Source organism: Brachyhypopomus gauderio, chromosome 6, assembly GCF_052324685.1.
Source record: "Brachyhypopomus gauderio isolate BG-103 chromosome 6, BGAUD_0.2, whole genome shotgun sequence".
Lineage (NCBI taxonomy): Eukaryota > Metazoa > Chordata > Actinopteri > Gymnotiformes > Hypopomidae > Brachyhypopomus > Brachyhypopomus gauderio.
The window spans coordinates 23,397,136-23,422,171 of record NC_135216.1 but is presented as its reverse complement, the minus strand read 5'-3'; the positions used below and the strand labels follow the sequence as shown (position 1 = coordinate 23,422,171).

The 25,036-nt window shown below is 49.7% G+C and overlaps 1 protein-coding gene across 1 annotated transcript; it reads right to left on the bottom strand.

Annotated features, from left to right (window-relative positions):
* Positions 1 to 49: 49 nt before the first annotated feature.
* Positions 50 to 24,997, bottom strand: LOC143517356 (retinoic acid receptor beta-like). The gene is made up of 6 exons (XM_077009765.1): positions 24,859 to 24,997; positions 16,266 to 16,426; positions 10,387 to 10,563; positions 6,606 to 6,810; positions 4,225 to 4,383; positions 50 to 4,094 (listed from the first exon to the last, which is right to left on the bottom strand). Exons 1-6 carry the CDS (start codon positions 24,968 to 24,970, stop codon positions 3,790 to 3,792), a joined length of 1,119 nt encoding a protein of 372 aa, XP_076865880.1. The 5' UTR covers positions 24,971 to 24,997; the 3' UTR covers positions 50 to 3,789.
* Positions 24,998 to 25,036: the final 39 nt, after the last annotated feature.

Below are 25,036 nucleotides of genomic sequence, written 5' to 3'. Positions count from 1 at the left end.
AGCGTCCAAATATCTCCACACATCTTTATTTTAAAATAAATATATTTTTATTATTTTTCCAGGAGAGTTCATGGTAAACAGTATATGTACATACAAAGCCTGGTTAATGTACAAACAGGACGCAGATGAAAATGACCCAAAATAGACGAGATATGTTCTGCAGGCGCTGCAGCTGTACTGGCATGGGCAGGTCGGAGGTCGTTTCATCCCCATGTGTGTCCCCTCCGTCCTGTGGTTGTCCTGCGATTAAACGAAATGCCGTATGTCTCAACGTAACTTCACAACACTGCGTGATGGAGACGGAAAGGCGTAGTGTAACAGTTTCTTTAGCTTCAGATTAGAGCAGTTGGCGTACCAGCGCTGTGCGAAAACTGGCAGAGAGCCAGAGCGTCTTTTTAAGGTGTCGAGCGTTTTTTTTTTTTTTTTTCTCTTCAAACGTTTCCCTCAGTGTTACGAGATTGATCCATCAAAGGCTCAGTTCGGTCCAGTCCACTGTCAGCTGATTGAGTTTAGTGTGATTGGTGACAGTGTCTCGGCATTGAAACCTACAACAAAAGGCAAAACTGTTCCGAAGACGAAAAGTGAGGCGCGGGGCAAATGGATCATGGGATTATGACCTTTGACTGGGTTCACAGCTTATTCTTAATCTCATTCTTAAGCAGAGTAAAAGAACTGATTTCTACAACACCTACTGTTTTCGTCATGAGCAACCATAAAGGCAGTCTATAAGCTGATGCCATTCAGGTCTATGGTGACGGTACGCACAGGGAAGCTCACTGCTGAAGAGGGTTAAAACCGCACGACATCCGCACATATTTCTCCGACAGTACTTGGCAGCAATTATGACATGTAGACCTATAGCAACTATTAACACATTCAACAATACTTACAAAAAGCACTAAAAAGTAGGCTATTAAGCATCAGTAGCTTCTGATTAGCCAGGCTGATCAAATCTATACCTGACTTCATAACTTCATAAGTTATGAATGTGTGCTGAAAACCTTTCAGAAGGTGTTAAACAATTTCGAAAGTGCTAAACACAATAGTTAAATTTGCTAATTCTTGAGACCATAAACAGGAATTCTAAATTTTCTGTTGGGGGTTTTTAAAAAAGCCGAATTCAATTAAAGGCCCGTGTAGATTTGCTCAGTGGAGCACAAGCTTCTGATGCTTGAAGGGAAGAAGACATTCATTGGCTGTGAAACTCCAGCTCAAAGAAGCGAGGGGCTGCGTTATGCGGCGAGTCCTGCCCTGCCCTCAGGAGGGCGCTAGCGAGAGCTGGAGAGGCAGGAGAAGAGCCGCTGCCGTGGAGGAATAATGCAGAAGTGAACGGAGTAACTGCAGGTTTGTTCAGAGTAAGTGCTGCCACTGGGTACCACTCGCATTCAGAAATGCTTCGGACCGACACAAGTCACTTTGCCCTTGTGATGTGCATGGGGGTGGAATGAGGAGACGTTATATACATCTTGCAGTTGGGGGGGAGAGTCTTTGAGGGACCATTTCACTCACGCAAATGACCAGAAGTGCAGCTTTTCCAAAGATCAAAGAAGAATGGGACCATCAAATCAATTTAGGGGCGTAACGTTGGAGCTTTCTGTGTCCTTGATATGAAACTTTGATGTCCTTGATTATTGGTCTCAAACATTTGACCATTTCTGTCGGGACTTAAGTGCCAATGTGTGTTTTAAATGCTACTGCAGACATGAAATACTGTATATACACAAACTGAAGTAGATCAGTGCGAACCACTGTGTCTTTAACTCCAGACTTCATCATATGTCACCTTAATAAAGGAGGGGAGAGGGAGGGGTAGCGTTCTAAAGTCACTTTGTTTCATTAAGAGGTATTTTACAAAGAGCACAGCTTACCCTGAGGAAAAGAGCTTTTTAGTGTCAATGAACTAATTCTTTCTGTTTACAGGTCAGAGTTGAAAGGGGAAAGTGGCGTGTAGAATCTCTTTAGCGTTCTGTGGGTGTTTTTCAGTCCAAGGGCCAAAGACACTATTTAAAAGAAAACCCATCTTCCCATTCACAGAATGAGCGAGTGGGAGAAAAGGAAAAGCGTTTCCAAGCTGCCTGATGCAGAGGAACAGCCCAGGGGCACAGGAACAGCCCAGGGGCACAGGAACAGCCCAGGGGCACAGGAACAGCCCAGGGACACAGGAACGGCCCAGGGACACAGGAACGGCCCAGGGGCACAGGAACAGCCCAGGGACACAGGAACAGCCCAGGGACAGAGGAACGGCCCAGGGACAGAGGAACGGCCCAGGGACACAGGAACGGCCCAGGGGCACAGGAACGGCCCAGGGACAGAGGAACAGCCCAGGGGCACAGGAACAGCCCAGGGACAGAGGAACAGCCCAGGGACAGAGGAACAGCCCAGGGGCACAGGGACACAGGAACAGCCCAGGGACAGAGGAACAGCCCAGGGGCACAGGAACAGCCCAGGTGAACTGACGCCACTGTCCCCAAGAGTTACTGCTCAAACAACAAAAACCACAACAAGGAGAAAAAAGACAACTAAGCATGACGATGATTCTGGTCACGTGACACAGAATCGATGTGCGTTTGGGGCGATCCAGCTGCTGCTGTTCCAGTGGGGTTTGGCAATAGACACACATTTACTGGATCAAGGTCACTCTCAGATTTGTAGATGCTGGAGTATAATGTAAATGTTCATTTGTTTTTAAATAAGTGCATTTTCAGTCAATGCAAGACTACTAAATTACAAAATGTGAAAATCTTGGTTTTATCATTCCAGATCCGTGATCCATGTTTGTAATAATGTTCAGGTTTGGACAGTAAATGGTTGTCTATGGCCTGTTCCTACAATCTTCCTACATTATCAGGGACTGTATTCCACACAGCCTAGGTGTGTTTGTGTAGACCTTCCTCATCTAGACACAACAACAAAGAGCTTCCTTTAAAAATGAACAGCATTAAATATGAACAATATATAAAATATTAGACCATGTTGTCTATATGCAAGAACATTCTATATTACTGTATTTTAAAGGACTTTTTTTTACAAACCCACCCCCACCCCCTATTAAAGATGCGCACGTGAGCTTTCTTTTCTACTAGAGGGCAAACAGTAACACTGATCAAGAGGGCTCCTGAAAATTGTGTTCTGATAATGTAAAATGCCGTCGCCCGCACACTGCAAAGTTAGAGCTACGTTCTATAGCGCCACTTTTCTCCGTGTACAGATTTGCTCTGCGCATCTTTAAACATTGTTGCCTCAATCGATAGTACTTAAGACAATGAAAAAAGCACCACAAAATTTATACAGAGATCTAATTGTACGATGATATGTACAATGTAGGCCATTGAAGTCAAAGGCAGAGAGCGAGAGAAGACATGGAGAGAGGGAGAGACAGAGAGAGAGAGAGAGAGAGAGCAAAAAACACTTAATCAAACTCAGAGCCCGTCATGCAGGTTGATATATATATACACAGGAAACCTGAGGAGTTTCACCTCTTTGTTACAGGTGGTATCCAGGACACACACACACACACACACACACACACACACACACACACGTGTGTGTGCTGCAGGTTATGTGTGGGCGAGTCCAGCAGTGCTGATGCCAGTAAGGGCTCAACGTTTTTTCTCTTTTTACATGGTGTCGGTCCTTGTCGGCCGTGATTTAATTGTTTTTCCATTTCATATGAAGACGGGTGGAACGCAGAAAAACAAAACAAAAACAAACCATCTTTTGGACCGGAGAGATGATCCACCCGTACTGTGCAAAGGAGTGTGTGAGATTGAGGTGGTAGGTGCTCTGCTTCTAGGGCTCCTCGCCCGAGGAACAGCCAGCCGCCGAGCCGTCTGTGGGCTCCGGGGAGGGCGAGGGGGTGGCGCTGGCGGGGGCAGCAGGGGCAGAAGCAGAGGTGGAGGTGGAGGTGGAGGGAGGGGCGGAGGTGGAGGCAGGGGCGGAGGCTTTGACATCAGTGGAGCTGTGGTTTTTGTCTGCACTGCTCCCCTCCGTGGAGCTTTGTCCATCCTGGCCCTCTGAGTTCTCCAGCATCTCCTGGATGAGGGGCGGCATGGAACCGGGGATCTCCATCTTCAGAGAGATGACGCGCTCCGCACCTAGAGACAGAGAGAGAGAGAGAGAGAGAGAGAGAGAGAGAGAGAGATAGAGAGAGATAGATAGATAGATAGAAGTTGGTTAATGTGTCTACACTCGTCCAAACTTCCATCCTTGCCACGACTCCTGTACCTTTGGCGCTGATGCTGCGGAGGTCTGTGATCTTCATGAGGGTCTTGGGGAACATGTGGGGCTTGCTGGGCCTGCGCTTCCTCACGTAGATCTTCAGTGCCTCCAGCAGGGGCTCCTGCAGCTGGTCCACCTTCGACGGCTCCTCCAAGTCCTGCCGATCTGGTCCAGAAAAACAACAGCCAGGTCCTCCATTATATACTCAGCTACGACACTTAGCATCTCATACACCCATGAGTCCCACAACTTTCTAAGGTTTATTAAGCACCTAAAGAAATCCTGTAAACATAACCCAAACTCCACCACTGTAAAATCACCAGTGAGTTACTACTTTATTCACACCACTTGTTTTTGATATAATAAATGTTGGGGTTGATCCACCATCTCTGTGTCATGTGTTATTATTGATCCTTCTATTGTGCTCGATCCAAATGCCACATCTAAAATCAACTCCAGACGTCTTCTTAGATCTACTGTACTGTGCATGAAACTACCAACAAAATGACAACACAGCCAGCCAAGAAATAACTGAACATTCAAATGTCCAATTACTTACAGCATATACACACTTACATACTGTACATTAATGCATTCATTTATTCATCAGCAGTTCAGGGGTGACCAGAAGCCTTTGTGAACAGCACAGGGTCCCAACCCTGAACACAGTGCCAGTCCATCACAGTTTCCAATCCCAACTTACTCCAAAATAAGAAGCAGTGCAATAAAGTTCCCTACACCACTGACCTGATATGGACAATGACCACTGTAACTCCACAGACACTTCAAATTCAAACAGACTGGACAACATACTCTGACAGAGGGGATTTAAATATGAAGGTGTTGTGCTAGGTGACTCATAGCCTCTAGGTGGCAGTGTCGCTGTGAAAATGACCCTTAACAGCTCGGTAGCACGTTAACCCTCACACACTGCGATGCTTTTCTTAGCATACCTCTGGATTATGCAAGCGTGTGTAATGCTGGGCGCAGCACTGGCCTTTGAGACCCCTGAGTCAAATATATCATGCTCACACAGGCACACCTTATTCTGAGACAAAACTGTGGGAATGAGGAAGTGTGTGGGAGTGTAAGTGTGTGTGTGTGTGTGTGTGTGTGTGTGTGTGTGTGTGTGTGTGTGTGTGTGCGCGTGTTCTGGCAGTACAGAAAACTAGCCCTGGGAGACAGTGAGATATCCTGAGGGCTCTAATTTCCTGTGCAGTGGGGATGGTGTACACACACACACACACACACACACACACACACAGGAGGCATGCTTAAACTCAATAATAACACGTAGCACATATGCGTCTCGTCATGGCAGCTCTGAGGTGCCCACATATCAGAGGGGACCTAGCAGCGCTCCCTGTCTTATTTCATTAGACGTTATTTAATTCGGGAGCTCACACAGAGACGAGCTCGCACCTTTCACACTGCGCCCGGATTCATATCCATGACTGAAGGGAGCTTCACTTGTAAATGACATGACTCACAGTTATGAGGTGACTAGTCAAACTAGTCAGGTACAGCCCGCGATCACATCCCTCCTTTCCCAAAACGGGCTCTCAGTGGAGCGGCTTTGTGAGGGCAACATGTGACTATTTTTATATAGTCATATAATATACTGAAATATGTACTGTTGCCAGGCATATCTGTTGCAGTTTTTAAACAACACCCATCGTGTCTTAATGTCCAATTGCACTGTCATTAAAATGGAATTAATTATTATTATTTGATGGGGATATAACTGGCCATACAGCTTTGAGCAATGTAGCCCTCCACCAGGGCAGACGGGGGGGGGGGGGGGGGGGGGGGTAGTTAACAAGGTGCTAAGCTGCTCTTGGGAGCACCACTCAAGTGCTGGCAGTCCTGACACACAGAAGGCGTGACGGCGATGGTGATGAGCGGGATGTCTCGTTACCTCAGTTCAAACCACCAGCAGAACCGGATTCAACGGACCGCACAAACAACGTGCCATCAGCCTCTCTTCTGGTGTCAGGCTCCCTCTTTTCCAAACGATTCTTTTCCTAAGGTGGGATTATTTCTTTCTCGCTGTTCTTGTTCGCTTTGTGAACAGCCACTGCTGCTGTCCGGCTACACGGGGCTCTTGGCTAAGTTCACAGACAGCGGAGCAACCAGCTAAGAAAGTTACAGTCTCATTCAGTACCAGTTCCCAGTTATGTCTCCTCTCCTCACAGCAACAAGTTCCTGATAACACGACTAGCGGTTGGGTAGTGGAATACTTTAGATTCATCTCCAGGGCCCTCTCTATCACACAACATTGCCACACACTTCCTGTTACAGGGTCCCATGTGACCAGTTCTCAGCTGCATCGGCAGCGCTCTATGTGTGTGTGTGTGTGTGTGTGTGTGTGTGTGTGTGGTGCCCACCTCCGGAGATGAGGCAGATGGCTGAGAGCAGGCCCGTCTCCGTGTCGTCCATCTCAATGGGCAGGAGCTGGTTTGCGAATGTGAACACCAGGTCCGTGAGCGGCCCGAAGCCTGCGTTGTGCATCTGTGTGCGGTTCAGGGTCAGCCCGTCCGAGAAGGTCATGGTGTCCTGGTCCGGAGTGTAGCGCGTGCAGATACGCAGGATCTATGTCCACACACACACACACAGCTAGATTATTATTGTGGGGTTGCAGGGCTCATGACTCTGAGTTTGTTAGTGATTTCGAGGACACAAAAGGTGAAGTGTCTGCCTGCTGTTTGCAGCTACCATGTCCGAGGGTCTGTGTTTAATTACAGCCCACACCCGTGTCTCTAAGTACACTGCCCAGATGCATTTCCATGCATAATACACTGTCCACGCGCACGTCTCTGAGCCCAGAGTGTGGATTGTGTTTATGTGTGCACATATACATGAGCTGTGCACATGTGCGTAATACACAGTGAGAGGTGGTGTGTGTGGGGGAAGAAGAGGCATTGTGGATGGCTGATATATGAGCCCTTTGAAGCAGATGCTGACAGTGATTGGCACCAACGTCAAGAAGATGAAACGGAATAAAACATGGCTGCTGGCTGGGCTCGAGTGCACACACACACACACACACACACACATACACACACACACACACTTATTGTTTGATCCACCCTCTAAAGCCAAACTCCACAGTACAATGCCGCAGTGAACAGACATCACAGAGGACGAGGTGAAGCCGGCTTGGGATCAGTGTGTGTGTGTGTGTGTGTGTGTGTGTGTGTGTATGAGAGAGATACATAGTGGCTGCAAATGTGATGTGAAGGCGAAGGTTGTATTTTGTATTTTCAGAATAATAATCATGAATTTCCACCAACATATTCAAAACTTTAAAGATCCTCTTTGAAAACAACAAAACAACATACATGGCAAACTGTTGCAAAAATGGCCCCCGTGCTCTGTGTGTGTGTGTGTGTGTGTGTGTGTGTGTGGGTGTGTGTGTGTGTGTGTGTGTGTGTGTGTGTGCCTGGGTGTGTGTGTGTGTTTGAGTTAAGGGAGGAGAGAGCGGAGCCGTCAGGGACACACAGTGGCTTCAGGCCCCAGCTTCTTGTGTGCTGTATTAAAGTCAATTTCTAATCACCCCCCCAACCACATACAAACAGCCACACACACAAACTCACTCACTGATAAGGAACATCCTGTTTGCTTAAAGACATTCTGCCAATCCATCTGTTAAGAGGACACACTCTTCCCAACCTCCCTCTCTCCCTCCCTCCCTCCCTCCCTGTGTTGGAGGAAACAGAGCCATGCCAAAAATAAACTGTCGGCAGCGTTCCCCGACGGTACCGGGGACCTCTCCCTCTCTGCTCGAAAAACAGCATGGGGTCACGTGTGGGGTCACGCGTGTTCACGATGTCGGCGCTGCCCAGCTGCGCGCTCGGCATGGAATCCGCACGAAATATGTCAGCGCCCGACACCCTGACTCGACACCCTCGGACTCGTCCGTCCGCCGACCCCGGAAAGGCGAAGGTGGTTTTATATGAAGAAGCTGCATGCGCGTGAGCGTGGCTGCTACTGCTGCAGGAAGATGAAGCTCTACTTGGGGTCATGGTGACAACCACCACTGGCCACCTGAGGTCAGTGGTGTGGCTCAGCGTCAGACCACCTCCACACAGGTAGGGGTAGAGAGGTAGAGGTAGAGAGGTAGAGGTTTAGAGAGAGGTAGAGGTTTAGAGGTAGAGAGGTAGAGAATTAGAGGTAGAGAGGTAGAGGTAGAGAGAGGTAGAGGTATAGAGAGGTAGAGGTTTAGAGGTAGAGAGGTAGAGAGGTAGAGGTAGAGAGAGGTAGAGGTATAGAGAGAGGTAGAGGTTTAGAGGTAGAGAGGTAGAGAATTAGAGGTAGAGATGTAGAGGTAGAGAGAGGTAGAGGTAGAGGTAGAGAGGTAGAGAATTAGAGGTAGAGATGTAGAGGTAGAGAGAGGTAGAGGTTTAGAGATAGAGAGGTAGAGGTAGAGAGAGGTAGAGGTTTAGAGGTAGAGATGTAGAGGTAGAGAATTAGAGGTAGAGATAGAGGTAGAGGTAGAGGCAGAGAGAAAGAGGTAGAGGTAGAGAGGTAGAGTTAGCGAGAGAGAGGTAGAGAGGTAGAGAGAAAGAGGTAGAGAAAGAGAGGTAGAGGTAGAGAGAGAGCGGTAGAGAGAGTTGCTTTGGGTGCTGCTGGCTCATTGTTTTGTCTCCATCTCTCCCTCCCCAATCGTTAAGGATGGTGCTAATCAAATCAAGCAGTGATTTGTCCCTCTTCTCCTTTTTCTTTCTTTCCCTCTCCCCTTCTCTCTCCCTCTTTCTCCCTTTCCCTCTTTCTCCCTCCCTATCCCGCTATCACTCTCTCCTTCTCTCTCCCCTCACTCTCCCTCTTTCTTCCTCTCTCATTTTCTCTGCCTCTCTGCTCTGTTTCTCACTCATTACCACGGCAACCTGAGTTCAGCAGTCTCCACATGCATTTGTGCACGTGGGTGCACACACACACACACACACACACACACACACACACACACACACACACACACACACACACACACACACACACACATACACGACCAGAGGGGCCTCACGCTAGAAGTGGCCCACATTTCCATCAAAGGCGGAAGACAAACAGGGAGTTGAGCAGATCCTTCAGCTACAGAAACATCTGGTGTGTGAGGTGAGGCAGAGGGGGCAGTATGTCCAGGTTAACCAACGAGGTCTCATCAATACCAGCTAGGAGCGGGTTGGACCGAGGAACGCAGCACACCTGTGGACTTACACACTTACAAGTTGTTCTCAATTACTAAAACACAAAACTCTGTTGTCTGAACCAAATTCTCAGTGTCCTAAATCCATTTATTAAAAGTGTCACCCATTTTGCAGAACCATAAGCACATTTCACCTAGTTAGTCACAACAGGTTCACCCTTTTGGCAGAACCTTAAGCACTTTTCACCTATTAAGACAAACGTATTTTCACAAACTAAAACACATTTTGCACTGTGATGCACTTGGGTTGCATAATGGTAAACACAGGTAGCAAAAGTGAAACTCAAATAAAGCGCAAGTGTCACAACTTAAACAACGCGACTCTTAATTGATCACACATGTGGCTAATGATGTGAATAACCCAATATAAGCCAGTACAAGGAGGCCTGGTAGATATTTCACTATGGATAGAAACAGTCAGAGAGGCAGAGTAAGGGGAAGAGGAGGGACGAGATGAAGAATGATAGCTTAAGTTGAAATACGGGCAACCATCATGGACCACGTTCTTGTCCATGGATTGACTATGAGGGAGGCAGCACTCTGAGTTCAGCCCAACCTGAGTAGATTCACCGTGTCCACCATAGTCCCAACATTCAGAGAGGAGAACAGGTAATTGCTTTATTCATTTCGTATATATGTTTACAGTATGACTCCAATACAGATCTGTAAAAAGGTGTTTCATTACATGAATTTTTAAAAACATTTGTAGGTCTTGTGCTTCATGTAATATTTTGTAATGGCATGAAAATTCTTCTGTAGAATTGCAAGATTCAGGGGGAACCTTCCATGTTCATTTAGACTGACTCGAGGCCTGATTTGACTATTTGGTTTGAGACAATTTGGTTTGGTTTTGAGTGCTGTTGTGGGCAGCCAGTCCTGGCAGTACAGAGCAGAACGTGTCGTCTGACCTTTGTCCTCTCTACCTGATCCTGTTGAGACCCTCCAGGACACACACACACACTCACCAGTATGTCCAGGCAAGCAGCTTTGAGCAGAGTGATCTGGTCAGCGATGGTGAGGCCGGTGAATCCAGGCACTCGTTTGGCAAACTCCACGATTTTGATAATGCACTTGGTGGCCAGCTCACTGAACTTATCCCACAGACCCAGATCCAGACGCACACGGTGGTCAGCACTGGAGTTCTGCAGAGGGAGAGAGCCCACACACACACACACACACACACACACACACACACACACACAGTCAATTAGGTCAAGACAGATCAGACAGATCTCCATGGCCTACACACTCACACATACACACTCAATATCTACACACAAACATTTTTATAAAAACTTTGTACACATTTGTATACATACACAACTTTGTGTTTATATACTCCACAATACTACTGTAGAAAAAGATGTCTTGACAAAGCCATCAACTGATTCTAATGAAGCAGGCATTTGTGTCTGCATGTGCGCGTGCATGTGGGTGTGTGTGTATGTTTGGAACACAGTCTGCTGTGTGTGTGTGTGTGTGTGTGTGTATGTGTGTGCACGAGCGCATGTGCGTGCGTGCGTGTGTGTGTCTCAGACACTGAGCTGTGCTGTGACTGAATTCTGTGTTCCCACTCCCACATATGGGGATCACTGATAGAGTTGTGACAGCCTGTAAGAGGAAAAGGAAGGAGATGCTACCACACACATGAGCCTTTAACACACACACACACACACACACACACACACACACACACACACACACACACACACACACACACAGGAGAGTGGTTGACAGAGGGAGGTCTCCATGTGTAGGAGAGAGCTGTCCGTGGTTTATCTGGACAACAGCATTTTAAAACTTCATCCAGAGTGTTTAGAAGTTAATATTTCATCCGGAACTATTTCGAAGTTAATATTTCGCCTTGCTTCACTGAGGTTTAGCTGCTGTAGCCACAGCTAGAACAACAGTGCCGACTACAGAGGAAGAGGAAGAGATTACGTGGGGAAAAACACCAGAGCCGGCCAACCCGGGCGCTAAGCAGGAGGCAGCCGGACCGGGCCAGACCGAGCACCATTTGGGGGGCCGAGATGCGTTTTGCGAGGGCAGGAGTGGGGCGCAGGGCTCTGGAGCGCTCGACCGCACACGCTCTGCTCCGCTCCGCTCAGCGAGACCGCCATCTGAGCAGCTGACGCTAATTTGTTTGTTTTCCAACAGTTTACATTAAACAGCCCATCTGTGTCGTCCCTGTGAGCTTGCCACCATCAGACAGCCCGGGTCCGTGCTACATACATGCACCAAACGAGGGGGAGAGAGAGAGGGTGCTAAGAGAGAGGTGGAAAATGAGAGAGAGAGAAAATGGGGAAGAATGAGAGACAAAAATGAGAGAGAGAGAGAGAGAGTGAGAGATAGAGAGAGAGAGAGAGAGAGCATTCTCTTTATGGTCCCCACTACCTGGACCCTGACTGTTTCCTCTGTGGTCCTGAGGCAAAGTGCAAGACCATGGAGAATCAGGCCCCCGAGCCATCGGTACCGAAACACACTGCACACTGCTAAAAGGAGCCCTGTGTATCTGCCTTATTCAAACCACTGAATCCAATTAGAAACAATTTCATGCATGAGGATGTGGTTCCATCTAAAAGGACACTTTCTTCAAAGGTGCCTTAAGAAGGGCTTCAGCGTCCACAACCGGGCAACAAAATCTTAATCTCTGTCCTGCCCCGAGTGTCTGTGCTGGAACGGCTGCGAGCACATGCGCTACTGATCGTAAAAAGATCATACTGCCCTTGCAAAGTAGTTGGCGTTGCTAATTGTTTCTCTTTATCACTGTGACATTGACTTCCTGTATGCTTTGCAAGTCTGCTAAATAAACAGATGCGCTTCTCTGAGCAGATGTACATCTGTTCATTAAGTCCCTGCTAAATGGATAGTGTTTATAACCGCTACATACAAAATGAAGCCGCTACTGGGACTAAACCTCTAAGTTTACGACCTCGCTGGACATGGCTTTGGAGAACGCTGCCTCGGCTTTGTCAAGAACGCCGTTTTATCAAGTGTGAGACGTCCTGCAGCCCGCAGACCAGCACCTGGGCTGATTACTGAGCCTGAAGAGTCCCAGTCACGCCCGTGTGGGAGGAGAGGCTGCCCTCTCCACTCTTGCTAATTCCCCCGGCGGGCAGGCAGGCTGTGGCCATCAGCAGCGGCCAAAAAGGAGGCGGTAAATCTGCTCTTTGGTTAAGGGGGAGGCGGCTTAATCTGATCTCTGGTTAAAGGGGGAGGCGCCTTAATCTGATCTCTGGTTAAAGGGGAGAGGCAATGTCACTAGTTAAGGGGAAGGTGCACTGGTGGAGCCCGGCGGTGAACACGCCACACGCATGCGCCGGCAGGGGCTGGGCCACACGGGCGAAGAAGGCGTGGAAACAGCAGAGGTGCAGATATTAAAGCCACTCGTCTTCCTCCTCCCTGCCAGGGCCCCGGGGGGGAGGTGGGGGTGGGGGTCGTGTGGAGGAGCAGAGGGGACGGGATGGAGGGCGGGATGGGGCGATGGAGCAGTGGGCACGTTTGATCCCCCCATCGCAATCTCAGTCAATTACTGCAGCCACGTAATTCAATAGAGAAAAACAAGGAAGTGGCCGGGGAATTCTAATTCCATTGCGGGGCATTTATCCAAACAAATTAGACAACTCGCGACATCGGAAAATGGGCGGCCGGTGTCAGAAGGAGCGCCACGGTTACAGGGCAGGGGCGGGTGTTCTGGGGCGGCCAGTCGGGGGGCTCGGAATCATGGACGTAATTTTGATTTCAAAAGTGGGGGGGGGGGCATGGATTCGTCGCTATTTAAATATTTGGTTTTAACCGTAAAAACTGGGGGGGACCAAAGCCGGCTTTTGAAAAAGTGGGGGGGACATGTCCCCCCCGAAATTACGTCCGTGCTCGGAATGACGGCGAAACGGCACGGCCGTTATGTGGGTAATATCTCGCGAGCGAGCGATCTCGGGGCAGCCCCCTGCTGGGGGAGAGGCAGAGCTGCGCCCGGCGTGCTTTTATTTTGCCTCCGATGTCGCCTGGGTCATCGCTCGTCACTGTGGCTGTCAATAAAGCGTTATTCATGGTCGTCCTAAGCTGTTCTCCCTCACCCGCTGGTGAACTCCCGAATCACAGAGGAGCCCGGCTTGAATATTTCGCCGCATAATTGGAGCTTTAACCTAATCTGGAGAGGGAGAATCAGGGGTTGGGGGAGCACGGGGCCCCTTCACTGTTCCCAATAAAGAGATTCCAAAGGCACGTCAGGAACCAATCGCCAGTGATAATGAGGACTTTCTCCCAGGCAGTGGGGGAGGATGATTAGCTCTGAGCCAGATTAGGGCCGTGTGTGTGTGTGTGTGTGTGTGTGTGTGTGTGTGTGTGTGTGAATACCCTGTGCTGCACGTGTTTGGGCAAACAGGACCTGCTATACTGCCCCCTTTCCACAGGCTTTTTGGGCAATGATCAGCTCAGGGAGAGAGAGCGATTAAAAAATATGCGCTAAAAGTAACAGTGCCTTTTAAAACAATTACTTCTTTTATAAAATTTCTCCCAATTTAAGTTCATTTAAGTTCAAGACTGCACACGATGTTCATTTACAGCTGCTGGTTTTATAAACACTGAAATATTTTGGCTGTTTTGCCTATAGAATTATATGTCATTGTTTACGAGCTCTTAAGCAGATAGCAGATAAGCTGATAACATTCTTGTCAAAGCGGCTCGCTGCTATTAAAATCGCATTAAAATAGCTTCAGTCATTTATTCTGCACCGCCTTTGCATAATAAATACTGACTCTCATTCCCTTTGAAGCTTTTGTCCACATAAGCTCATAGTTAAATCCGTTATTGAAAATACAATGACACTCAGATACGAATTAGGCATTTGTAAAGTGCTATTTCTTTATTATGACTTTCATCCTCTCCCCTATTACAAAGGGCCAAGCAAGATGACAGCTGGAGTTAAGACATAACTCAAATGTTTTCTTACACAGCGAAACGTTCCTGTTTCGTGCTGCGGCGGTTGGGCATCAGGAGACCGACTCATCCTTCCAAAAAGAAGAGGCTTTGACACGTGTTTGTGTGTGTGTGTGTTTGTTTGTGCGTGCATCACATATTTACCCACAAACCAACACAAACCAACTGCAGAACCTGCCGATCTGAGCCCCGATAATGGTGCATGAACGTCAATCTCGGCTACCGCATACTGGGCTGGAGCTATATTTAATGTAGCCGGAGACGAATGCTAGCGCGCTGTCAGTCACATCCGCAATGCCGTTCCACATCCCAATCACTCAAAACAGGCCCTAATCTCAACCTGCTATCGGGCCATCAATCAATCTGCAGCTCTTTACACTGCTGTTTACGTGTCAGGAGGATCTCCCGAGTCCGGACTATCAGGAGGAGAGATCTACACGTCAGCCTTGCTTGTCAGGGTGTAGACGTCTCTTTTGAATATGCCCCAAGATTTAGGATCTTTTCCCGGACTGCGACCCCGTTTCCTGACACGTGAAGTATGAGGATGATCGCCGAAGGCAACTGTTGAAGGCGTGATGCCGAGGCGTCGGCTTCGAAGAGGTCGCGTCGGGGTCGGCTTCCACGAGGTTGCCCCTTGATCGATTCGATGATGCATTTTGCCCCTTAGGGCTGCCTCATTCTGATTCGGCGCTTTGGGCCTGCCAACATGTCCCTGCAGCCGTGGCCCAAGACTCGTGGTGCGAGAACCATCCCAGGCAGCCTCCACCATGCCAACACTGCTTGGGGAACATTCGCTCAGAGAGGAACAGAGAACTGTACAGAAGGGCTCTAACTCCCCCCCCCCGCCGAGCCAAAACCTCTGTGCAACCTGCTCTTCGTGCGTTCATCGAAGCAGCTGAGAACAGGAAGGTCTGAACCCCCTCCCCCACAGATCCGCCATGAACTCGCGGGCCGCTCGCTGCCTAACGACGCCCGTAACGAGCCGTCTCCTCGCCGCGGCGACCTAATCAGCATCCCACAAGCCTCTCAGATTGCCTGCGTTAGATAAAGTCAAACCTGCCCCCTTTGTTTTCACCTTATATTAATAATGAAGCCAACGTTCAGACACCCTTTGTTAGGATCTGTCTAATCTTATTTCACCTCTATTGATTTCCACTGAATATCCAAAGCACTGCGCCTCCAAACACTGGGAGAAAAGCCTATTGAAGTCCGTGGACGGGAAGAGAAAGCCGGAGGGAAAGAATGGAAGTTATTGAATAGTTTGGTGGGATTTGCTGTAGACAGCATTCATAATTGAGCACTCTGGCTGTATTAAAGAGGGATTTAGAGCGGAGCAGCCATGATCGATCGCCTCTGTTCTCTGCGCCATGAGAAGTCCAGTTTGAGGCCTAAACCAAACAGCCGGTCGCCGGGTAACTACGAAGCTCGGGCCCTCTGCTTCCGCTCCATTGAACACGCAGCGATCGCGTCACGCTCGCACATTCGGTTGTCTGGGCACGACTTCCGCCTCCCACTGTCCCTCTTCAAGAATCGCATCTGCGAACGCGGCAGGTACGGCCGGGGCTCGATCACCGTCGTGGCGTTCTCGGGGACCTGCACGGATTCTTCCTTATTTCACCTGCTGAGCTCGACTGTGAATGCGGCACAAAAACTACGAACGAGCAACACTCACTTAATTTAACACAGTCATCCACGTCACTGGAAATTCTGCATTTAAGTATACTAACCGAACACATTTTCACCTATAGCATTTTATATATATATACACACACACACACACACACACATACATATAACAGTATGTTAGCTCCTAGGGAACTGAACCCATGGTGTTGGCGACACCTCTCCAGCACCGTGTGCCGTGTTTAGTGCGGGCCCCAGCAGGGGGCGCGGGCGCAGTGCTCACCGTGGTGTATTTGCCCAGCTGGCAGAGGGAGGGGAAGGTCTCCTGGTGGGCACGGCGGATCTTCTCGATGATGGCCTCCAGCTCCGCCGTCAGCTCGTAGCTCTCCGCCAGCTCCGGCTTGGGGCTCTCCTTCTTCTTCTTGTTCCGGTCGTTACGCACCGCTGCGAGGGCAGAACACAGCGGCTGTCACTACCCCCTCCATCACTACCCCTCCTCCATCACTACCCCTCCATCACTACCCCTCCATCACTACCCCTCCTCCATCACTACCCCTCCTCCATCACTACCCCTCCATCACTACCCCTCCATCACTACCCCTCCTCCATCACTACCCCTCCATCACTACCCCTCCTCCATCACTACCCCTCCATCACTACCCCCTCCATCACTACCCCTCCTCCATCACTACCCCACCTCCATCACTACCCCTCCTCCATCACTACCCCTCCATCACTACCCCTCCTCCATCACTACCCCTCCATCACTACCCCTCCATCACTACCCCTCCATCACTACCCCTCCATCACTACCCCTCCTCCATCACTACCCCTCCATCACTACCCCTCCTCCATCACTACCCCTCCATCACTACCCCTCCATCACTACCCCTCCATCACTACCCCTCCTCCATCACTACCCCCTCCGTCACTACCCCTCCTCCATCACTACCCCTCCATCACTACCCCTCCTCCATCACTACCCCCTCCATCACTACCCCCTCCATCACTACCCCCTCCTCCATCACTACCCCTCCATCACTACCCCCCTCCTCCATCACTACCCCTGCATCACTACCCCCTCCATCACTACCCCCTCCATCACTACCCCCTCCATCACTACCCCTCCTCCATCACTACCCCTCCATCACTACCCCTCCTCCATCACTACCCCTCCATCACTACCCCTCCTCCATCACTACCCCCTCCGTCACTACCCCCTCCATCACTACCCCTCCGTCACTACCCCCTCCATCACTACCCCTCCGTCACTACCCCTCCTCCATCACTACCCCTCCATCACTACCCCTCCTCCATCACTACCCCTCCTCCGTCACTACCCCTCCTCCGTCACTACCCCTCCTCCATCACTACCCCTCCTCCATCACTACCCCTCCATCACTACCCCTCCTCCATCACTACCCCTCCATCACTACCCCTCCTCCATCACTACCCCCTCCATCACTACCCCTCCTCCATCACTACCCCTCCTCCATCACTACCCCCTCCATCACTACCCCCTCCATCACTACCCCCTCCGTCACTACCCCCTCCATCACTACCCCCTCTGAGCACGAGGAGCCTCCAGTCGTGACACTGAAAGTTTGACTTGGTTTTGTCTACAGCTGTAAGTGTACTTTGATTTGTTTGATAAGGCACAGCCGTAAATGTCATTCAAGGACATGGCATAGTTTGTTAAATAGGTTGGGATAAAACTTGTAAATGTTAGATAAATGTATCATTATATTTATGTATAGAAATGTATGAATGATCAGCCTTTATAATCCATGCTAAGTCTTTAGTTTTGCTTCACATCTAATACCGCATATGTAAAAGGAGAGTTTTTGTGATATTAACTCACACTGGTTTTGCCGGCATGAGTGCACTCAAAGCTTACTTCATGGAAATTACCTTGATACCTTTGATCAGAACCCACATGAGATCAGACTCTTTGCTTTCCTTAAGTCATTTTTTCTGAGATATCACAGTCCAGGTAAGTGCTGAAGCACACCGCCATTATATTTGGATCTTATAAGAGATGGCCTTAGATTTCAAAGCAACTCCATCATATTTGGCCTTAGATTTCAAATGAAAGCCCATAAGAACTGATGCCTCTCATTCCTTTCCCCAGTGGCCACTGAAAATGCGTCTGCGAGTGCTGAACAAAGAGAGCCGCGTGGAGGTGGCTTTCAGAGTAGAGGCATTTATCTGCGTCAAGGACGCTCAGAAGCCGCAATAGATAAGTCCTTGGTGGCTGGGAAGCAGCGTCGAAGCGTTGGGGCCCGGACTGACGAAGCGGCTCCGCCCCTCGCTCACGACCCCTCCCCCATCAGTCCCTGACCCCCCCCCCCCCCCCCCCCCATCACTCATCCACCCCTCCACCCCATTTACTCTGAGCTAGGGTTGGAGTTCTGCAGCAAGCGGCCATGATTAATACAGGAGGGTCTGATCAAGCCAGCTGAGCTGAGCGGCAGCTGAGCTGAAGAACACCTGGTGCTGGGAACTGTCCAGTTTCAATACGCCCGAGAGGAGCTCGTGTTTTGTGGTGTGGAGTGTGTTTGCGTGGATCAGAGCCGAGCAAAGCTCAGAGACCAGACCCCTGACACAATATGCACCCCGGCATAGCTCAAATGTGAAAGCAATGGCTGACCACTTAGCCAAAGCATATTCACACTTGTGTATAAATATATCATCTGTGTTCACTTTCTTCATTCATTTCGGTGTATTGAAAAGAACATTTGCACTGAGATGCATATATTCCCACTGACCTAATTAAATTCTCCCTATAACCTGTTCTTGCCATCTGTCTCAATGCTAGCAAACCTTTCTATGCATGACCAAAGCACAGGGCATTACACCTATTCTAGGCTTAATGCATTTCCAACAGATACAATTGTCCACAGTACAACTGAAGCGTGATTTCAATTGAATCTAAGACTACGACTAATTTGTATAGGAAAAAGCACATTTTACAGCGTTTTAGGAAGTAAGTTTAGATTTTAAGACACTGTAGAATCATTGTCACTGTCTGCCCTAATTTGCAGTAGTGTCTGCAGAAAGGTCAGCTGCTCTGTGTGCAGACGGCTGCATGCGCAGAAGAGGGCTGCGTAGAGGCCGGCGTGCAACACCTTACACGTGTAACCAACAAACCACCTGCTGCTCCATTGGCTGTCCCACCATGTCACTCCTCAGCCCATCGATGTTTCTCGCGTCCAGTCAGCTCTGTCCGAACGAGCCCCGCCCACACCGAACGGCATCAGATGCGGCTGTCTTGCAGCTGAACGAGTGCGGCTTGCTTTCATGATGGGAGTTTCCGCCATCATCAGCACCTGTGTCGAGTGTTATTGCGCCGTCATGGAGCTGCAGTCACGTCACAGTGACGCAGGGTCACGCGGTCACGTGACAGTTTGACCTATACGTTCACAAAGTGTGATTAACTATATATAGTGCGAAGGCACGATCATCACCTCCTCTGTGCCTATTGTTTTTAATTCATTAATCAAATGTGGAATCATTTAGCTGATTGGACTGTCAGATGAAGGTCACAAATATGGCCCAGATTTGTCCTACGTGCCGGAGTGTCTGTGGATCTGTGAAATGACATGAAGCTGATGGGGCCCAGTATGGGGCCCAGTATGGGGTCCAGTAGGAGGCCCAGTCAGGATACCAGTTCATCCACTACCTCACATACTGCTGTAAGATCAAATCAAGAAGCTGCTCTGATCACTTCACTCATTTTTTGGACTCTTGACTGTCTCGAGCTTAATTTGATGTTAAAGCCTCGTTCTGCTAAGACCTCTGTTATTGCGCAAACCTCTGATTTGCAATCTTAGTGTCAAAAGCTCCACAATAAAAAAAAAAAGAATAATTACCCATAAGGCCGCTGCGGTCATTTTTAACGTCAAGTGTGGCAGTTTTAGAATGTGTGCATTAGAGTATTAAACTCATTCAGGGAGTGTTGGTCCAGTCTTTGGATGTGTGGGAGGGAACTGGACGGAGGGGACAACCTTGCCAGCTCCCGAATGCAGAGCAGTTTCCTCACATGCTACTGTTATTTTTACTTCAGAGTCCAACTGAAAAAAGAGAGGGGAATATGGTGGCCTAACCAAGCTCTTTCTGTGCTTACGATACTTGAGAATCCCCTTCATGTGTCCCAGTGCAGCAACAGCGTGAACTAGCAAGCGAACGCTAAAGGAAGAGACGCGTGCTGCTGTCTGTGGGACGGGGGAGGCTTCCAGCACGGGTGGTGGGCGCAGTGTGAGTCAGAGCTCCATTTACACTACTGCAGAAAAGTCCTCGTGCCTTTGTGGTGACGGCCATGCGCGCGCGCACACACACACACACACACACACACACACACACACACACACACACACACACACACTCACACACACACACACACACACACACACACACACACACACACACACACACACAAACACAGGCGTGATAGCAGAGGTGCTGTGATGCTTTGCAACGGGGCCAGCGAACCGCCTGGGGGCTAAGGCATCACACCATGCAGGCCTAGAGAAAAAGGAGGGTAATACAAAAAAAAAAGACAAAGGTGGGAAAGATGGCAAAAGCGAGAAGACGAATCGTAAACATAACAGAGAAGCACGGCCCGTGTGGCTCCCATGTGACCCTTCACCACATCCAGCGCCACGTTAGCACCTTAATGCATTAGCATGTTAACGCGTTAGCACATTAGCATGCTGTGTGGACTAATGAATAGGCCCTGTAGCCTCTGCCACACGCTCCGTGACCCCAGCTGAGCGAATTCAGAAGAACCTGGGCTCCATCTGCGCCGGTGCCCCTGGCTGTCACGCTCCAGAGACTGTAGTGTGATAGGAATCTAACGGAGGGACTCAACAGTCGCTGGAAGATAACATATTTACAGCGGCGGGTGTGGAGGGGGCGGGGGAGGGGGAGGAGGAAGGGGAGGAGCAGGGTGTTGTCGGGGCCGTCGGTGTGTTAAACGCAACCGTCGGAGACACGTCCTCCTAATCCCCTACATGACATGAACAGGACTTGGAGGGGAAATGGCCATTTAGCTCCACATTACACTTTGTGAGTATTTGAGCATGTGTGCATGTGGTCTGTAGGTTTTGTATGGCAAATACATGTGCCCTGCTCAGTTCAGAAGAGGTTGATGTCTGTGCAGTACTTTTTATAGGGAACTTTGTCCCAAAGCAGTTTTGCAAAAATCCAAGCTCAGACCCCTGAGAAATGAGGATGAGTGTCAAGAAAAAATTCCCAGGGAATGCACAAGGAAGACAATGTGAGAGAAACCTTAGGATAATATAAGTGTGGGGGGGTGTACATGTATTACTGTTGTACATGTACGTGCGGGCGCGCATGTGTGTGTGTGTGTCCATGCATTTCAGAGGCAAATGTATTTCAGAAGTAGCCAATCATACAGCATTAAACAGATCTGCCAAGAGCAACTTATAGCCAAAAAGTAAAATAAGTAAATAAACTAAAACATAAAAAATTCCATATTACCAAATCTTTCAATTGTGTGATGCTCAGCAAATGTCCATTAACACTCAGGACATGTCACGTGGCATCCAGGTCAATGTAAGCGCAGCCCACTGCAGGAGGGGCTAAACCCAGGTGAGGGTGCTGCCCGCATCCTGCCCTGTATCTGTGGGAACCGCTCCATCCCCGGGACTGAAACATGCCCCTGATGTGGCTCGCCATCCTCCTCCAAGTAGCAGCTGTAGTCAGCTTAATCGCCTCCTCTACTGAGCAATACTTAAGGCATGCAGATAAAGATCGGGGTGAGCTGTCAGCAGACGTGAGAGAGGGCGGGGGTGGGGGTCTGATTTCCACTTCAAAGACCCTCTCGAGATGATAACAGAGGCATGTGGGAGAGAGACAGAGAGAGAGAGAGAGAGAGAGAGAGAGAGAGAAAGAGAGAGAGAGAGAGAGAGAGAGAGAGAGAGAGAGAGAGAGAGAGAGAGAGAAGGGGAGGTGTTTGGTGTAAGGGTGTAACTGTAACTCATCTGCCTTGTTTCTCAGTCCTGGACTGATAACAGAGATCTCGCCTTGAACTGCACCGCCGTCCCCCTGTCCCTGTTCTTACCATCCCTGCTCTTACCGTCCCCCGTCCCTGCCCTTACCGTCTCCTTCTCTGTTCCCACCTCGTCCTCTGTCTACCTCCCTCTGTACCTGGGAATCCTTTTCTCACCTCTGTCTTTGCGTGTGCGGATACGTTATTGTGCTCCCGGCGCTCACATTTCCTCCCGTCCTCCCTCCCCCCGGTTAATCCTCTCAGCCACTCTTAGTGGGAGGCGTGCTTGCCAACGAGCCGAGCCGTGTCGGTAGCGGCGTGCGTCGATCACACTCCTGTCCCGGGCGTCCGCGGGCCGGCCATCTGTGCGGCATGCGGTCCCGCGGCGTCGCACCGGCACGACAGATGCACGAGTAAATAAGCACGATATTTCTCCCCCCGCTTTCGTTACGCGGGGCCGCGCTGGCGTCGGGCCGGGCCGGGTCCGGGGTGCGCGTGCGTGCGCCTGTCAATCTCGAGGTGATGGAGAGAGCACTGATTGGTGTGGTGAGAGCTCAAGGGAAGGAAGAGGGACTGGGGCCTAAGCCAGCTGTCCCCGGGGTGTCTCCCTCCTCCCTGTCCCCCTCTCTCTGTCTCCTAGTCTCCGCTGAAATAACTGGAGGACTTGAGATAATCTCAGCGATGTTAACTCCAGAAACTCAGCACAGTGGTTAAATCTGCAGCAGATCTTTATCCAGTCAGCTAAAGAACGAGAGAGAGAGAGAAGGAGAGAGAAGGAGAGACAAGAGGAAAAGGAGAGGAGAGGGAGAAAGACTGAGGATGAGAGGGAAGGAGAGTTCATAGATGACAGAGAGAATGAGAGAGAAAGAGAGTAAGGGAGAGAGAGAAAGGGAGAGGTAGAGCAAGCTGTGGCTTCCTTTGTTTACTAATGATTTTGCCCAGCAATGGCTGGATGTGGGGAGGGGGCGGGGCTTACCGGGTGGCAGCCAGCTGCTGACATCTTCCTTAAGGCTGTTTAGCCTAATAACAGCACTAACTTTAGCTTTCTATTACAGCACGTGGGGCTGGGCGGCAGTTCAGAGACACTCTTACATGACATATTAGGGTGAGACTGAGTGAATAGGGACCGTCTTGCTGCCATTCTCATGGAAAAGTGAATCTCTGAGGTGGCTGTCACATAAAGAGCCATACAATCATCACATAAAGACCTGGAGCGTCTCTGAGACTGGCCGCTTGCCTAACTGGACAGCGCAGTCTCTATCATATACATGTAGGCATAAATGCACTCACGCACACACAGACACACATACGTATATGCAAATGTCTTCTCTTGTGTTTTTTGAGCTTTAATGCTGGTTATCAGCATGACCCGGGGCCCCTCCTACTTCAGTTAGAAGCTCCGCCCACAGTCAGCAGCACGAATACCGCTACCGTTGTGTTTAGTCCAGCGAAATCCATCTTAGCCGGGAGGGACGCCTGCCACAAGCTCGCCGCAGTCGTCAGGGGCGACCTGTCTCATCTGTCCTTTCATCCCAACAAAAGCGCACGGGAGGGAGTTGCCCCGCCCCCTCCTCCCCTCCCCCGCCTCAAACCGACCGGTGAAGAGGGAGATGGCCGGGGCGAACGAAGGGGAGCCAATAACGCGCGCCACTCCGCCTGGCCATAATCGCCCCCACACACCCCACCCACCCTCCCGACGTCGAGCCCAGGAGGCAATGGTGCGTTCAGCGGCAGAAGGGTCTCAGTTGCAAGGCAGCTCCAGGTACCCCGGGGGCAGGAGGCGAATCGCACGCGCCCCAGCGGGCCACGGCCACGCCTAGTGTAGCTTTTCCAATTCGGTCTGAAACTGCCTGACAAAGCAACTCCAGAAACATATTTATTAAATTAAGAGTGTGAGCGGTGAAACAGGCTTACTGGTATATCTAGAGGAAACCATCAAGACCTAATGGGCTTGTGAGTCAGACGCCAGCAGGGTAGGAGAAGACCGACGTCCATACGACCCTCATATCTGAACCGTGTCCATACGACCCTCATATCTGAACCGTGTCCATACGACCCTCATATCTGAACCGTGTCCATACGACCCTCATATCTGAACCGGGTCCATACGACCCTCATATCTGAACCGTGTCCATACGACCCTCATATCTGAACCGTGTCCATACGACCCTCATATCTGAACCGGGTCCATACGACCCTCATATCTGAACCGGGTCTGCTCCCCTGTCTCCCGCCAGCTGCAGGTTTCAGCACACAATGGCGCGAGCGATCGGTCGCAATGACACCGATCTTTGAAGACTATGGTAAACGCAAACAGCAACGACAATGTGGGTTATTACGAGCAGAAGGGTGGGGTGGGTAAAATGAAAAGCCCGCATGATATTTCCATGGTATTTATCGGAGGGGGGATTCTTATAGCCCGATGCCAGAGATTTTATGACATACAATGTCATCATAACATACTGGCATTACCACTCGCTCATTTCAAGGCACACTGGAGCACTCGTGCCTGACCTTTAATCTGGCTTCTTAAGTTTACCACAAAGAGATTTGAAAGCGTGGCTTTGTAGTTTGTTTGAGCTGGTCTAGTTCAGTCCTACTACCAGAGCTGTGCCAGGAATAGCTGTGGAAGTGAGGGCTCAGGGAACCTAGTGCACTCTGCACGAGAGAGATGCTCACTTTCACTTTGCTTACCTGCTGATGCATTCTGAGAGCCATTTGGGACACAGGCCATTGTCCTCAGAGAAAGAGTGATAGATTTAACCTATCAAGGGCAAAAACCTGCATACCAGTGTGTGTGTGTGTGTGTGTGTGTGAGAGAGAGAGAGAGAGAGAGAGTTGATAAGACAGCTCTAACACTCACACTCCTTGGACATTCCAACGGCAAAGCACTTCTGCAGTCTGCAGTACTGGCAGCGGTTCCTCGTCACCTTGTTGATGATGCAGTTCTTGTCTCTGTGACACGTGTAAACCATGTTCTTCTGAATACTCCTGCGGAAGAACCCCTGAGAGAGAGAGAGAGAGAGAGAGAGAGAGAGAGA

Bases quoted from the DNA above. Each gene is read 5' to 3' on its own strand.
- LOC143517356 (XM_077009765.1), bottom strand. From the start codon at position 24,970: ATGGTTTACACGTGTCACAGAGACAAGAACTGCATCATCAACAAGGTG. The intron at 16,427-24,858 runs GTGAGTGTTAGA...CTGCCCTCGCAG, and splicing joins CGTTGGAATGTCCAAGGAGT to CGGTGCGTAACGACCGGAAC. The intron at 4,384-6,605 runs GTGGGCACCACA...TTTCTGGACCAG, and splicing joins CATCTGCCTCATCTCCGGAG to ATCGGCAGGACTTGGAGGAG.